Raw genomic sequence first — 17415 nt, 5'->3', positions numbered from 1 at the left:
CATAGGCATCAGCAGCAATAAGCCACTCCACACAAAAATTAAATCAGCTGTCAGTTAATGAAGATTTGACAGATGAACTTAGGCCTCAACTGGACTCGTCGTGTCAGAAACTTACAAGATATCAGTTTTATGGACATCGCCATCTTTAATATTACTCTGGTCACTGTCGCGGTTGTCAATCCCGCCAATCATTTTGAATTTGAGTTACCTTGACTTTTGAGATTTTTGTATTATTTCCAGTGTTGGGCAGTAACTAGTTACTAGTAACTTAGTTACTGTAATAATATTACTTTTTGCAGTAACTACTGTAGTAGTGTAACTAATTACTAATAAGATTTCAGTTATATTACAGTTACCATCCCTTAAACAGCTTAGATACTTAGTTACTTTTGATGCCTCAACCCATCTGATTTAAAATCCAACAATCAAATAATTCCTAGATTTTATTTTCATAATTTTCATGACTCACACATGTATGTGATGTCCCCAAGCTTGGAATATGGAAAAGCTTACATTCAGCAGATGGAAATATTGCATTATATTGATTTTGTCAGGAAAAAAAGATGATCTGAACACTGTTGTGTAAATTGTGGCTTTACTTTACTCTGGCATTACATCCCACCCACATCCCTCTGATCAGCACGTGGTACATTATATTACTATAATTAAAAATCTTTTTGGAAAATTAAATAGTTTCTAACAAAAGTATGTAATTTGGTAAAATACATAATGAAATATAATCGTATATGGGTAACAGAGAAATTACAAATAGCTTCAAGCTACACATGACAATTAATTTGTTTAATAAAAAAGATTAATACAACATTTCTACTTGAATGTCACTATCTATCTCTATTGAGTGTTTGAAAATAACTTCTGACTGCGATCCAATGTGGATTCTGGTCAAATGATGAGGCAGAAATATGTTGTTAGTAACATTCTAGAAGAACTTTATGTGGAAGATACTCAGTAACAACTTCTGTGGGGCATGAAGAAAAAGTTATGTAACTAGTAGTGTAACTAATTACTGTTGCCAGAAAGTAATAAGTAAACTAGTTACTAGTAATGAGTAATATAGTACATTCTTTGAGTAACTAGCCCAACACTGATGATTTCTAATCCTATAATATGTATAAGATCGTACATCTACATCGTGTACAAGTTTGTTTAACTATAGGGTTAATAAAGAAAAAGTTACTGGAATCATGGTGTAGTAACATTTTCAAGTTAGTAGTTAAAAATCGTAAAAACCAAGAATCCGTCAAACGTTCTGAAAAAATCAAGACTTCATTTTTCTCCATATCACCCAGGCTTAAGCCATAGTATGCACAGTATGCTACCTTGCTATTTCACACAGTTATTGACTTCTTAACCATACTGTCTCACACCTCTGAATAAGAACTCGAGAAACACACACACACACACACACACACACACACACACACACACACACACAATAACACCCCCCCCCAAAAAAAAAAGAAATGAAAGACCTCTTTATATGTGGGACTAATAATGAGAGCCAATGGTGGATAGAGAAAATGAGGCAATGAGCAAAGGGATGCATGCTGCTCTCAGTGGGACAGGAAGACGGGAAGGTTTTAATGAACGAGAGACTGTGGGGCTGAAGACAGAGTGAACGCAGGGGACCAAGCTAGACAAGGTCTGACTGTAATTACAGAGTCGTAAAATCCGAGAAACGCATATACACTTTTTTTTTTGCTTCATTAAAGTACAGAGACAAACTCACCTTCTCTCCCTCACTCTCCATGTCCTGGGATCGTGGGCGGAGCTTGATGGGCTGGTCTTTGAAGATGTCCCCGAAGCCGAACCCCCGAACCTTTTTGGGCTGAATTTCAGAGTTGGAGGACACACTGCCAGTGTTAGACCGTAAGCTACTGGAGTCGCCGCCATCACTCTCTGAGCCGGTGCTGTCCTTTATGCCTGCAGATACACAAACAAGTTTCAAAGGAGGATTTGAGTATTTTGCATGCAGCTTTGCATGCAGCATTCTTCGCAGCTGAACTGTTAGAGTTGATCTGTCCAGGGATCCTCGTCGAGAGTGCTGTGTAGGGTTGTCACAATAGCAAAATCTCAGTAGGTCAGTAATAAATGATTGGGACCATTAGTATATTTATTTTAGCTGCGACATTGAAATTGACTGTGAAATCTTTCTGGTATTGGTATTATAGGTGAAATTTCACAATTCTTGACATAAATTTCAATGTCACAGCTAAAATGAATATGGTAATAAACAGTATTTTATTTGAAAAATAATAATATAATACACTACTGTTCAAAAGTCTGGGTTTGGTAAGATTTTTTTTTTTTAATGAAATTAATACTTTTATTAAGCAATGAAGCATTTAAATTATCAAAAGTAACATTATTAATATTGTTAAAAAAAAATATTTAAAAAAATGCTGTTCTTTTGAACTTTCTATTCATCAATGACTAAAAAAATCCTGAAAAATGTATTATAATTTCCACAAAAAAATATTAAACAGCATTGCTAATAATAACAATTTCTTCAACATCAAATCAACATATTAGAATGATTTCTGGTTTATGCAATTTAAGAAAATATATTCAAATATAAATCAGTTATTTTAAAATGTAAAAATATTTCACTATTTTATTGTATTTTTGATCTAATTAATACAGCCTTGTTGGGCATAAGATACATATTTCAAAAACATGAAAAAAATCTTATTGACCCCATACTATTCAACAGTAGTGTAAATAATATTAATTAAAATGAAAGTACAAAAAATATAAAAAATTAGGCTAAGGATTCTCAAACTTTTTTGTCAGACAAATCTATTTGACGTAAAATATTTAGTTTAAGTACATCTTGAGAATTTAAGTTAATGTTTCAATTATTTAAAAAAGCACATTTGCATATTCACAGTTCGCTGTTGCCAGTTAATAGTCACATGCCATGCAACTAAACATGTAAAATATTTCATATTCTTTTAGCAAGCGTTTTGAATTGAATTGAACTGAATACTTGTGATTGGTCAAAAACAGAAGAGGAAGTGAATGGTTAAAGACGAATGTGGCATAATTATTTAGCTGTGGCTGGTTATTCTGTAAACCTTATAAGTATCTGGATACATTTCTTCCATGTTTTAAAAATGTTTACTACTCATCCAAGTGACTTCATCAGCTGTAGGGAGGAGGTGGAGATTCCCCCACACTTAACCTCATTTCAATCTGTAACATCACAAGACTCACAAATTACTGTGGGAGTTGCTTGCTTAATGGTGTGAATCGCAATGTCATATTCATACACTTTCATGTTTCACCATCTGCTTGCTTGCTGGTTTGCCACTTCAGCAAGACAATAATCCTTTAATTAAAAAAAAAAAAACATGCTCCAAAATAAATTCCATTCCATTCTTATCATGACCTGGATGTGAGGAAGCAGTTTTAGATGTGGGCAAATGAGTATGCAGTGCAGACTGACTGGTCTGTGTGCTCCGTGTGTCATCCTGTGGGGTCAGATCCTCGGCTTCGGCCAACAGCTCCTTGGTGAAGTTAGAGGGGAACATCCCAGTTCTGCCATTGAGAAAGCCTTCCCACCATCCCTCCTCCACCTGAGCGAGCAAACACACAGAAGCAGTTTTAAGAACTACAAATAAACAAGAGGTTCTATATATAAAAAAAAAAACCATGATAATGTGACTAGGATGATCATGCAGTACCCACCTCTCCCAGAATCTCAATAACATCTCCGATCTTCAGTTCTAGCTCATCTTCATTCTGCGGAGCGTAGCTAAAGGCAGCTTTGCAACGCCTTTTTCTGATTGCCTCACCTGTTTTCATGAAACATGGATAAATTATAATAAATAATGTTTGTAATCTTTCAAATGTTTGGGGTCAGTAAGAATTTTAATGTTTTGAAAGAAGGAGGAATGTAACAATACACCCTGAGCCGGTTGAAAATTGATACAAATATGTGACGATTTAAATCGGTTTAGAGGTTAAACGAATCACAATACAGCTGGAGGTAAGAGTTTATATGAATGTGTCTCTTCAGAAATGTTTACATGGTATTTTCTTTACATCCTGCCTCTGTATAATGCATATTAAACTGTTTGTTTACAGCTGTAACCAAGGAAACGCTGTGTTGCTGCTGTTCCATAAGCGCCACCTGCTGGCAGAGAGTTAATTTGCGTTTTCATTCAGCATGTCTGCTGTTTCTGTTTTGTGCAGATATGTTTCATGTTGTATAGTTTTATAAAATAAAAGTCAGCTCATTCTGATTTTGCTTTAAATTTTAAAATTATACAATCTAATTTAGATTAAAAACTGCCCATGCTGCATGTATGTAGCATCTTTTTCTGGATTGTGATAAAAAAAAACAGTGATTGCCTGTAATTTAAAAAAAGAAAGGGCACAGCTTTGTTTTATATGAAGAGATTTCTTTTATTTGTGTTATTTATTTGATTTGGGGTTTATTTTAAAAATTTCAATTTAGTTTTGTTATTTTAAATATTTGAGTTTCACAAAGAAATACGCAGCATTTTGTCCAAGCAATAATAAAAAGACACTTTTTCATTAAAAATTTGTACTAATTATATAATTGTATTCGTAAATTTTCCTATTTTTTACAGAGAAAATCATATCGTGAAATCAATATCGTGACTCATATCGCAGTGTGAGTTGAGTGAATTGTTACATCCCTAGAAATAAGTATTTTATGCTCACCAATTCTGCATTTATTTGATCAAACATACAGTTAAAAAAAATAATACTGTCAAATATTTTTACAATTTAAAAGAACTGTTTTCTACTTTAATATATTTTAAAATGTAATTCATTCCTGTGATGGTAAAGCTGAATTTTCAGCAGCCATTTCTCCAGTCCTTAGTGTCACATGATCCTTCAGGAATCATTCTAATGCGCTGATTTGCTATAATATTTATTATTATTATTATCTATATTGAAAACAGTTGTGCTGCACTTATACATTCTAGCACTAGATGTCTGTCTTCTCTTTACTAAATAATTAGCTCCAAGACTACTCACTAAACACATAGAGCTCTGTGGCTCATGACAATAAATAGACTCTGACAACAGATACACAGTTTCAGTTCTCTACAGAATAGAGAAACTGGGCAGTCCAGCTCTCACCTACTGATATTAATATCTTGATGCCATAAAGCACTGAGAATGCCTAAAGATTTCAATACTTAATACGCTGGAGAAAACCAATGAGATACACATATTTTGACTCACTTTTCCTTTGGAAGCCAACATCTCTATCTGTAAAACAAATTAAAGTCACATGAACCAACACTAGCACTGTTGTCTGAAAATCAGGTGATATAAATTAAGGGCTGTGAACAGAGTTTTTTTTTCAGAAACCGGCTAAATACCTGTCCCATTTAAAATAAAACAGTGAAAATGGTATCTAGCAGATCCGTTTGTATTTATTTATTTTTTAAATACATGTCTATGACCTTAATTATTTACTTAATTGTTTAATTAAGTAATATTAATCATTTAGCAAACATACTGAATGTCATTATATCTTCACATGATTACACAGTATTACTAAAAAGTGAGTCATTTTTATAAGATCAAATTATTTTAATTTTCATTTTTAAATAATTTAAATTTAAAACATCCTCAATTAAAAAAAAAACTGACAAATAATAATATTCAAATACGCACCAAAAAAAACAACATATCAAGTTTCAGGAGTAAAAATTTAATTACGCATCACACACACGCACATATGAAGTGGTAGGAGTAAAAGGTATCTTGTCTGAGAAGAGTAATACTGTACTTACTCTCAAAGGCCCAATCACACACACACACACACACGCACACAATCCCACACAATCTGATAGACATATTCTGACCCGGCTTGAGTGTCTTTGCAAGAGTATTTTTTGATTTAACTGTCAGCAAACCTGAGCCAGACCTCTGTTTAATTGAATCTTTGATTGACAGAAAATTTAACCACCCCCCAAATCCTTTCCTGTGATACATGATGGGATGCTTGTGTGGGTGTATTGTGCTGAATAAGCACTGGACTACTTTTCGGATCTGGAATAGATCAGATACACTACCTTTCCTGGCGGATCTGAGGCTGGGTTCTGATTTTGGGCTGGCACTGCCATTGGACAGGTCTGATTTGGATCCGGCCAAACTGGACTCCTTCTTCACCTCTTTTTTTGAGTCTTTCTTTATCTCCTAAAAATAGAAAAGGGGCACTTAATGCACAGAAACTCTAGAGGGAGCTCTAGTCCATTCTCATACACTGTGTGTGTATGTGTGTGTAAGACAGAGACAGACAGACAGAGAGGCGTGATGTAGGCCTTAGTGCAGCAGAGCAGAGAGGCGCTCATTTCCTGGAGGGGCAGTACAGTGACTCAGAGTCAACCTCTAAACACACACAGACACACACGCACACAACTTTTAAACACTTCTCCATCTGTTTGTCCGTCTGTTAGCAGAAGTAGCAGCTTTGTCTGTACTGCAATGCACTCTTCCTCCACTAGAGCTGTTAAAGCTATAAAAACATGGCTGATGATTTACTGTAATACAAATAATTGTGATTAATAATTTAATTGTTTATTTTGCTCATTTCAGTTTAATACACATGAAGAAGTCCATGTTGAGCTTGAAAACATAAATGGCTTGGTAAAAATCATACTAATACTGATAATACTAAATATTAACAAAAATATACATATGAACATTTTAAACAATAACAGCAATAACAATAATAATAAAAGTATAAACATTTTAAATATGATGTACATATTTTATATTTTGCATGAATCAAAATAAAATAAAATAAAATAATAATCATTATTTAATAATACTGATTTGCAACAATATATATTAAATTCTTAACTTTCACAAATTATTTTATAGTATAGCAATCAGGTTAAACCCTTTCATAGAGGAGGATTACCTATATATATATATATATATATACTTCTATATATATATATATATATATATATATATATATATTTTCTGGACTTGTATATATATATATATATATATATACTTCTCATTCCAAATCTGCAATAATGCGGTCATCTTTTCTGGACTTGGTAACTTTTAATGGTCAAAAAGTTTAGTAATTATGCAAGTGCACCAAAAATGAAGTGCACTGTATTCATAATGGACAATATCTATGCAAATCACAATGAGGATAATAAACTGACCATTGCTTGATATGGTCTGGGGCTGTTTGGAGAGCTCACATAATACAATGAGCTGTAATGTGATAGTAATTTAAAGTGTGCACACAGTATGCTCTCTTCGTTCTCTCGTTCTGTTTATAGCGTGAATTTAAGGTATCTGACTTTAAGGCCAGTGCAAAGGTTAAGAGAAATGCAGAAATAGATCTCGAGCATCTCTTGACTCACACAGAGCTGTCATCCTTTCTCAATTTCCTGCATGTTATCTTTCTCGTCCTCACTACCCTCCAACTTCTTACAACCCTACATCTCACTCTGACATGGTTATATATTTAGAGGAATAAGAACAGACTATCTGCTTGTTGGATGCTTCATACTTGCAGATCAAGTTGTCATTCTGCATGTGGACAATACTTAAAGCAGGTATCATAAATCTCAACTACAATTTTTCAAGAGCACAGCCTACCTTTTTTTTTTTTTTTAATCTGTCTAATGTCTACATGTATCTTGGGCCCTTATTTAAGACCCCATAAGATGGTTTAATATATGCAATTCTTTTTTCCTGTGGTGACATACTTCCAATTGAAACAGGAACTTATGGCAAGACATAATGAAGGGTTTGTCTTTTATTTTAAATAGTTAATTTTTCTAAAAATCCATAAGAGAAATAGCATTTTCGAGCCAGTTTGAATGGCTTTTTACAAAAGCAGATTTGGATTTATAACATAAAAACAAGGTCTGTGGTTAACATTACTTATAGAACAAAAAATGAAAGTCTCGTCAACAAAGTATATTTTGGTCCCGTTTTCATTCATTTTAAATGTGTAAAAGCTAAGTGAATTTTATCAACACTTTAAACACATACAGACTGCTTTAAAGCTATTAGACATTGACTACATACCATAATTTTCTCATTTTAGATTCACATGGTCTTTTATCTATCAATTAAAATCTTCATTAGTATCACAAAACATTCAGTCTTCACATATCCTTCATAAAAGCTTCTCCCACCTTTACAAATCAGTTCCAAACCTCATTAACATTCAACAAAAACACCAAACAAAACAAAGTTGCAATCTTTTTCAGTTAGTTTGTGTTTCCGAAATCCAAGAGATAAAAGATGTTTTAAAAAACTAATTAAAATGCAAAGACTTATCGTAGCACAAACCAGGAAGTGTCTCTCACACAGGAAAATGTGATTTTCTTTTCTGAATAATGTGTAGAAATATTAACTTTAAAACTTATCAGCTAGGGAATGAAATAAGGTTACAGTAGTTCGCTTTCTTTATGTTGACTGTGTGTGTGAGAGAGAGATAAACTGAAGGAGAGAAAGACAGCATGAAATGAGAAAGTAGCAGTGAAAATGTGTGCATTTGGAAAAAATATTCAACCATAATAATCATGTGTTTCATCATGCATTTAACGTCTGATCAGCAGACCAATCACATGCACAAGAACTTAAATACAGACCACACAAGATCCTTCTGATATCACGCAATTTGATGTCAGTGTATATTTCTATAGGGAATAAGTCATCAACATGGATGCACATAAGTTTTTCAGTCTGGTTCCCATGAGAGCATCTGAAGATTTGGTTTAGCGCTCACTCTGAACATAATGTGAGCCATTAAATATAGCTATAAAAAAATAAATAGCAGTATTATTAAAATTATAAACTAAATAATAAATAATGTGTGAAAATACAATTATTTTATATCATACTTAAAAAATACAATACTAATATTTCCATGTCCATTTCCATTTTAATTTCTTTATTACTTTTTTAAATATTATTTTTTAACCTGAATTTTTTTAAGTTATTATTTTCGCTGGCTTCCGGCAAGTAAGTAGGGTATGCGCTGCTGGTTTTAGCGCTGCCAAGTGAAGCGCTTCAGTGAATGAAATGTCACAGTTTTGCCTATTGCTCTGAAACCAGCAGTGCGGCATAGATTTATGCTTTCAGTTTGAATAGTATTACAAATTATTAATCTTATACAGTATTACAGTTAGTCGATCTAAAACAATGAATGGGCATTAACAGCTGTCAACCAGGCTGGTATGTAAATGAGTGCTCTTTACTTATTTACCCAGTTCATTTTTTATTTTGGTTGCACATGTGCACCTGCGCATCACTTATGTGCATCACTGGTCACTAAAGCGTTTGCTCATCTGCATAAATATGACACTTAAAATAGAACACAATCAAGCGTTTTTGGGCTGTTTTCTTGGAATAGAAAGAACAAACATTGCAGTGCATACAGTATACTGTACTGCTAAAAGCTAATTTTACTAACTTTTAGAAATACACAAGTATATAGGTATTGGCCTTAATGCTAAAGTCAGGGCAAAATTAGACAAAATATAAGCTAAAACAGCACACAATGTGACTTAAAGCATAGCTTAACTTAGCTAAAAAGAAGCTGTTTTTCCCTGGAAAATATGGGACACATAATTAAGAAAGAATGCTAGTACTGAGTGCTAACACCAATATGTACACACTCTCTCTCTCTCTCTCTCTCTCTCTCTCTCACACACACACACACACACACACACACACACACACACACACACACACACACACACACACACACACACACACACACACACACTTGCAGGGAAGCCAGAAGATAATAGATTGAAAGGACAGAGCCCTCTGTACCAAAAAAAACATAACACACACCAGAACATCACAAACTCTATACTGTCAATTTCTATATTGTATTTTTATTAGTCAAGGAAAAATACTTTAAAACAAAATGTGTGTGTGTGCGCGAACACATTGGTGTGTATCCAAGAAACATTCTATCCAAGAAAAAAACCCTGAAAACAAAATTCCATTCACTCTGCCATAAGTGCTTTATCAAGTTATGATGAAAAGAGCTCACAGCAACCGACCTGCTGAAAAGATCAGAAAAATTTCATGCTAGTTCAAGCTGATTTAGGATTGTTCCTGCTGGTTTGGTGGACCAGTTTAGCTGGTGGACCAGAAAATTGGTTAAACTTAAAATATTTAATTGAATGTGTCCATACATGTCAATGTCAATCCACTTGGGCACAACAGAGAAACTGAAAGCAATCATTTCCATCAAAACTCTAAGTTATTACAATAGAGCATTTAACTATGTTTAGAGAAGGAAGTGTTTGTGTTGCAGGACATCCTAACACTTAAAAGTTAACACTTAGTTTGTGGTTTGGTAACTTTGGTTATTTAAACCATTTTCAAAAATACACAGGTATGGTCTGTGTAATTTTGGATCTATTTCTTTTTCTTTTTTTATCAGACATGAAATAGGGAAGATGTGGTTTCTTCTTTAATGGTTTTAACACTGATGAACAGATCAGGCATATCTATCTATCTATCTATCTATCCATCTATCTATCTATCTATCTATCTATCTATCTATCTATCTATCCATCTATCTATCTATCTATCTATACACACATACACCCAAACTAATTTTTTATACAAAATTCTTATTTAATTAAAAACAAACTTATTTTTTATGTAAATAAATGTGATTTTTATTTTATATATATATATATATATATATATATATATATAAATCACCCTCTGGGGTCTATATATTGATGTGTCTGGTAACATATTACTTTAAATAACTTTTGGAGTAGACTGACTCAAGATTCGAAGGACTCTTTACTTTTGTGATCATAAAGCAGATTATATTTTATAATTTTGCAAGCCTAAAAAATATATTTTCACTGTGCATTTAATTCTTTTCGTTTAATCAGCTGTTCCTGTATCTGAAAAGGAGAAATTCTATTTTTAAATATTGTTTTACCATTGTTTGTAGCACTCAAACACGGTGTGCTGAACGTCGAATTTCTGCTTGTGATCTGATCCTGTACTGTCCTATATGAATAAAACCATCCAAAATGATTGTGACTGTACTTTTATCTGTCTGTTATGTGTTTTATATTGTTTTACATTGTGAAATTGTTAAGTTTAGAAATAGGATTCAGGTTATGCACAACTGAAATTAGGCCGAATAAATTATAATTTTATCTGTCACTGTTTGACGGACAGCATTGGGTACGATTTGGAAAATGAATTGATTATCAAAATAGTTGCAGCTCTAGCAATAGCTACACTGTTTTTTAGTGTGGTAAGTTCTCTCAGTCACTGTTAGCAGACAGACGGTCTCATTGATTGATGGGTCATCTTCAGACTCCACATCTCACAAAGTCCTACTGTGTGATTGGGATCGGCCCGTGCCAGTCATCAGCATGGAGCTGATGAACTCTGAAAACATCACAGTGTTCAGAAGCGTGCATTACTGCAGCTATTGTTATAGTGTAGAATACCATCAATGATAAATGCTCAGTTATCAGTCCTGAATTATATTTTTGTGGTTGTTGAAGCTCCTCTCTAAAAGGTTGAACTGACTTCAACCAATGATTTAAACCACACTTGGTTTTGGTTATGTGTTAAACAAGTTACAATGCGGCTCTATCATCAGCAGCCTAATTAAAGCATAGACTGTGTGGCATATGTGTAATGGTCAACCTGTATACCTTATGGTGCCACTGCCATGGAAACATATTAAAGCCAGGCCCCTAGGGGCCAAAGTACAGCTGGAGATCACATAGTAGTCAAACACTGAAACTTGAGCAAGAACAATGCTGAATAACAAACACACACAAAAAAACAAAAACACATCACAAAAACAGACAAAACACCAAAAAACATATATATATAAATATATATACATATTTATATATATATACATATTTAGTTTTGATATTTTAGCAGTATTTCTGTAAGCAATGCCCTGCATATTAACTGTTAGTCAATTTGCATGATAAAATCCTGTTGGAAAAGTTAGATTCATCCTATTTAAAGAACTGCCACTGCAGCCAAACACAATCAACACAACAGACATCTCTGACCGATTAGTTGACTAGTCATGTAAGTAATCCACACTAACTAACTAGTCGATAAGTACAGTATTACACATTACTAATGTACACACCAACAAATTCATATTCACAAAGGACACCTTTGGATGGCTATATTAAAACAATTTAATATTCTTAATAAAACCTTTTATGCACAATTAATCATTTTTGTGCACAAAAGGTACTTGTGGTGTTTGTGGAGGGGACAATCACAACCCATCGTTTTTCACTCATCTCGCTTTACGGCACGCAGCTGCAAGGCTCACTTTTTTTTTTTAAATATACACTTCCTGCCAAAGTCATAGGCTTCGACAGAACTCAAGTCAAGTCAAACCACAGTATGTAGCTGCAAACTTCTGCAGTACGCCCCTTCTAACGATACTGTACACACACACAGACATACAGACCAGACCAGATGAGACCTTTTCCCTTTGAACTGTAAAAAAAAAACATCCCAGCAAAAACAGTGGTTTTGCAAAGCATTCTGGGAGCAGCAGAGGCCTAATCAGACTTACCTGACAGAAACCTAAACAGAGTCTGTTTATCAAAAGAGCAGATTAGAAGGGGGTGTTCACATACTTTAGACCACAAAGCAGTCAACTTTCATTAAACTTTCATTTCAAACTGGCCGACTACACGCGCATGAATCACTAACATGGTTATTTGTTTAATACACTAACACACACACACACACACACACACACACACACACACACACACACACACACACACACACACACACACACACACACACACACACACACACACACACACACACATTTAGCTCCTACTCAGGCCTGTCACAAGACTTCTTTTCACTGACTTCCTGTTCACAAGAGCATTAACAGAGCTCTGCAAGTGTGTGTGATCTACATTCCTCTCCCCCACTCACTCGTCTGCTCCAGATGGTCAATGGTAGCTGGTTTCCACAGCATCCCATCATTCCTTGGTCTTCCACTACACAGGGAGGAGAAAAAAAGTCATGTGCTTCGGGGAATGACAGGCCCTCTCATACACAACTGTGTAGACGACCTTGGTGCTGCTCTTTGATCAATGCCACAGGCCTGCTCATGCTTTTTTATCAACTGCACAATCAGCATGTTGTTAAACAACAGTACAACCCACTGTCTTAATAACCCACACACACACATTTCAATTCCAACAAAAAAATAAAAAAAACCACAACCCTAACTAAGGTCTATAGCAGCTATAAAAAAAAGATTGCATGTCCACATCAACTGTTGCATTGGAAAATGGTCAACACGTATGTATTGTAGCTTGCAAGTTAGCAAGCTAACATACAGATACAATGTGCAGTCTTACAAAAATAGGTTCAGGCTATTGCAAGTTATTGCATCTGGGTCAAAATGATCAACTAGGTGTGGATTGTCTTAAGTTTTGATTTCATTAGCGTGCTAACAGTGTTCTACACTTGTACAACTGGCAGGTTAAAATCTTCTTTGAAAATATTGTGTAAATATGCTTTTTTTATGATTCTCATCTGCTCACTATTCTCACTAGCTGTTTTAATAATGGTGTTTTAATGTCTTTTGATGTTTTCAAATTTACTGTTGTTCACAGGCAAAATTCAGTAGTTTACACAAAAACAGGAATTTTGTGTGAAGGTGAAAGGTTTCCTTATGGAGATGTTGCAACAGGTTCAATAGGTCATGCAAATAAGCTGTGTTGACAAACAGAGAGTTACCGTTTTAATAGTGACTTCTGTGTGAGATGTGCTTCATGCTCTGCTACACTATTGACAACAGACAAGGGATCTTTTTTGTCTGTAACATTTCATCAAAATAATGTAACCTGACCTAAGTTTAACCCCATAAAAAAATAGTCAAATTATTCATGTGCTTCTTGCATCAGCTGACTAGGCCATTCATTGTTTAGACAACCAAATGCATCCAGGTCTTAAAATAGGTATTCAATTGGTTAATTTGTTAAGGTCATTCAAAAATTTCCAAGGCTTTGTGAAATCCTCCAAAAAAGGTCCTTAGGAATAGTAGTGGGGGCTGGGAATACGTCATGTCGAGACTGCAGTGAAGTGCAGTTCTGAGTAGAACAGAAGATTGTAGCGAGAACAAAGAATGATGTAAAACTCTTAAGAATCCAGCACACCACCTAAACCTCCCTCTCAGGTTAGGAGGTGAAATGCTCTACAACTCAGTAACACACCGAATTCCACGTTTCAGGGTGGAATGCATCATTGCTTGTGACACAGTTTTGCGAGCTGCCGCCCCATGGATTATCAGTGCAGTGAAGTGAAAACAGCCCCACGCTGAGACACATACTCCCACATATATACAAAAGTACAGATAGGTAGAAATGACATCTCAGGGGCCAAAAAAGCTGAAAGTAAAATGTAAAGCACCTTAACGAGAGCATGTTTATGGTATGAAGACAAAAACAAGCAGTGGAAAAAAAATCATTAATATGTTAACTCTTTCCCCGCCAGCATTTTTGAAAAAGGTTGCCAGCCACTGCTAGCATTTTTGATCATTTTCACAAAAATTTCATGGCCTCCAGAATATTTTGTTGCATGAATATCAGAACATGCAATACATCAAAATAATGAACAAAGCCTCTACTTTTAAACAATAACAACAACAAAAAAACAACAAAAAAAAAATCAGTTTTATTCTAGCTTCAAGCATTCTTTTTTATCTTTTTATTCTTTTATCAAAGACTACATTTGAATCATATGTGACCTGTGCTGGCAAAATTAATCAGAATGCGCACGGGGGAATTTTGAGCTAAACACCATAAAGTAAAAAACCCCGATTTAAGTTGAATTTCAGATTTTCACAAAAATTAGTTCATTAAACCCTCATCTAGCGATCCCAATGCCCCATTAACAATTAAACATTTAAAATTATCGTTATTTGTACGTTTTCTGAGAGGAGTACCTTTTCTCCGCTCGCTTCTTGCACTGACTGTCATCCGAAGTGTCCGCATAAAGGCACTTCCGACAGTGCGATCCCGATACGTATTAGGGCTGCATGATTATGACAAAAATCATAATTGTCAATTATTTCCTTGAAACTGTAATTGCGATTATTAATTACGATTATCACAATTTACATTGAAAGATGTTTATACCATTGTAACTGCATAAAAACACTAACTGAAAAACCTTTAGTGCTTTTCTATAGTATTAAGCCTCAAAAGTCAACTATACATCAGATTGGTTTCTTCTTTAAATTATAAAAAAGTAAAAATATGAATGGTATTATAATGTCTTTCTAAAACAAAAATGTAAATAATGGGGGAAAAGCCCTTAAGATAACAAGTAGAAAGAAAAAAACACACCTTAAGCATGCAGAGTAACATAAGGGGACTTCGAACGATTAACTGCCGCTTTGAACAATTACGTAATTGTGGCATCCATAAACTGTTGGGGAAAAACATCTAATGTGTAACATTACATTAGAACAGTACATAACAATACACTGTTATGTCTTAAGTGAACAGCTGGGGAACTGTTGGGGAAAAACATCTAATGTGTAACATTACATTAGATCCGTGCATTACAGTAGGTAATTTTCATGAAAAAAAAATCACTCATAGCTAACTTATCCAGCAAACACAACACACACATTCAGATCAACAAACAAATAATCAAACAAATAACTGGAAAGAAATTCCTCATAAAAAAAATAAAATAAAATTCCGTTGTTGGGGGAGAAAGAGTTAATACATATGTAATCTCTCTCTCTCTCGCTCTCTCTCTAAAATACATTTCCTAATAGCAATAAATAATGCCAACTGTCTCTTTGAAATGTTGCAAAGACAACAACAAAAAATGAAGAGTCTCATTAAGCTCATTATGAATATATTCCAAATATTCAATGTCATGAATCATGCAAACTTTGGCAAATCCAGTGATTAAATGTTCTGCGTTGCGGACCATCTGACACAATATCTGAGTGGATCGAGCCTGCGCTGCTGAATCATAAATGCTCTTGAGATGCTGGAGTAATGCTTGTTACAATTTACTGCTAAGTGTAGCAGTGATGGCACATTTATTGCACATTTCACTATCAGAAATTATGCAAGCTGTAAGTACGCAATAAATATTTGATGCCATTAAATGAGTTGTGGTGAAAAGATCATATTATGATGTCGTCATGGAATGGCTTTTCCACAAATTGTTCCATGATAACATCATAATATGATCTATGTAATTTATATACAAACACACACACACACACACACACACACACAAAGCACTATTTATGCCTTAAGATGAAATCCAAAATATAAAATGAAATAAAAATAAAATCTAGTGAAATAAACTGTAATTACCCCGAAGAACCGAACAAAAATTAAGAGAGGAGAATGAAAGGTTAAAGGTCATTTATGACAGAACATAATCTCTTTATTTGAATTCAGAGAATAGCAGATTATGTGAGGTTAATTAAAAACGTGATACTGAAACAATCCTTGCCAGCTGTGTCGACTTGAATCGTATAATGAAAAAGAGAAGAAAAAAAAGAAGGGATGAAAACCAGGCAGATAGAGGGTTGGCACGAGTCCAGACATGATTGAGTGATTTGTGAAGAACGGATGCCTGTTTATTCTAAATTACATCGCTCATTTAATCACAGAAGAGGCTAAATTACCAGTCCATTATCACATGACCAAAACAGGAAGCTGAAGCGCATGCATGACTGAGCCAATCGGCCAGAAAGGAAACCCCCCATTCAAGAACTGACCGGCCCAACAGAGTGCTCGCTACTGTTCATTTATCATCATTCATTATCATGACCTAACCTTTGCATGTGGGGGCTCAGCTGAACTACAAGAGATCTGACTGAGCTTTTTGAAAGTGCCAGCATCATGGCAGAGCACAATCGACAGACAAACAGGATAAGGGTGAGATTTACTTGTGGCAGACCTCAAACAGGAAACACCTGTAGATGGCAACATGCATACTTGATTGATTATTTAACTTGCTGACCAAGTGTGGTTGAGTAAATCTTTTAGCAGTGGTACTTTAGAGACATAAATGATCTGAAATCTCTAAACTAAAAGTATTCCTTTTAAAACACAGCCTAAAATGAACTAAAATACATAAATAAACATGCTAAAAGTATAGAAGAGATTATGTAAGATTACATTCTTCTCAAGGGGTCTGGGAATGAAGCTGGAGAAAATATGTCACATTTTTGTGTTGTGTTGAAGAGAATTATGAGTAAATGGAGAGAGAATGGAGACTTCTGCTTCTCAGTTTCTTGCTTCTCAGACTTTTCTCCCGAGAAAAACAGAAAAAAAAAAAAAAAAGAGCCTCCCCATGAGTTTTAGAAAAGATTTACCAAAAAAT

General features: G+C 34.5%; 1 protein-coding gene across 4 annotated transcripts in view; it reads right to left on the bottom strand.

The window, feature by feature from the left end:
- The window catches only part of LOC109062124 (SH3 domain-containing kinase-binding protein 1-like), a 43471-nt gene that overhangs the window by 10442 nt on the left and 15614 nt on the right, over positions 1–17415 (bottom strand). For 3 of the 4 annotated variants that reach the window (XM_042714466.1, XM_042714468.1, XM_042714465.1), the window contains exons 3-7: positions 6084–6207; positions 5245–5271; positions 3712–3818; positions 3470–3599; positions 1751–1944 (exon numbers count right to left, since the gene is read on the bottom strand). In XM_042714466.1, the coding sequence (XP_042570400.1) occupies positions 1751–1944; positions 3470–3599; positions 3712–3818; positions 5245–5271; positions 6084–6207 (582 nt within the window). The remainder of the gene's footprint in view (positions 1–1750; positions 1945–3469; positions 3600–3711; positions 3819–5244; positions 5272–6083; positions 6208–17415) is intronic. The other variant, XM_042714467.1, reaches the window with a different exon arrangement.

Source organism: Cyprinus carpio, chromosome A24 (genome assembly GCF_018340385.1).
Source record: "Cyprinus carpio isolate SPL01 chromosome A24, ASM1834038v1, whole genome shotgun sequence".
In the NCBI taxonomy this organism is placed as follows: Eukaryota; Metazoa; Chordata; class Actinopteri; order Cypriniformes; family Cyprinidae; genus Cyprinus; species Cyprinus carpio.
Note: the sequence above shows the minus strand (reverse complement) of the source record. Positions and strands in the feature narration are given on the sequence as shown.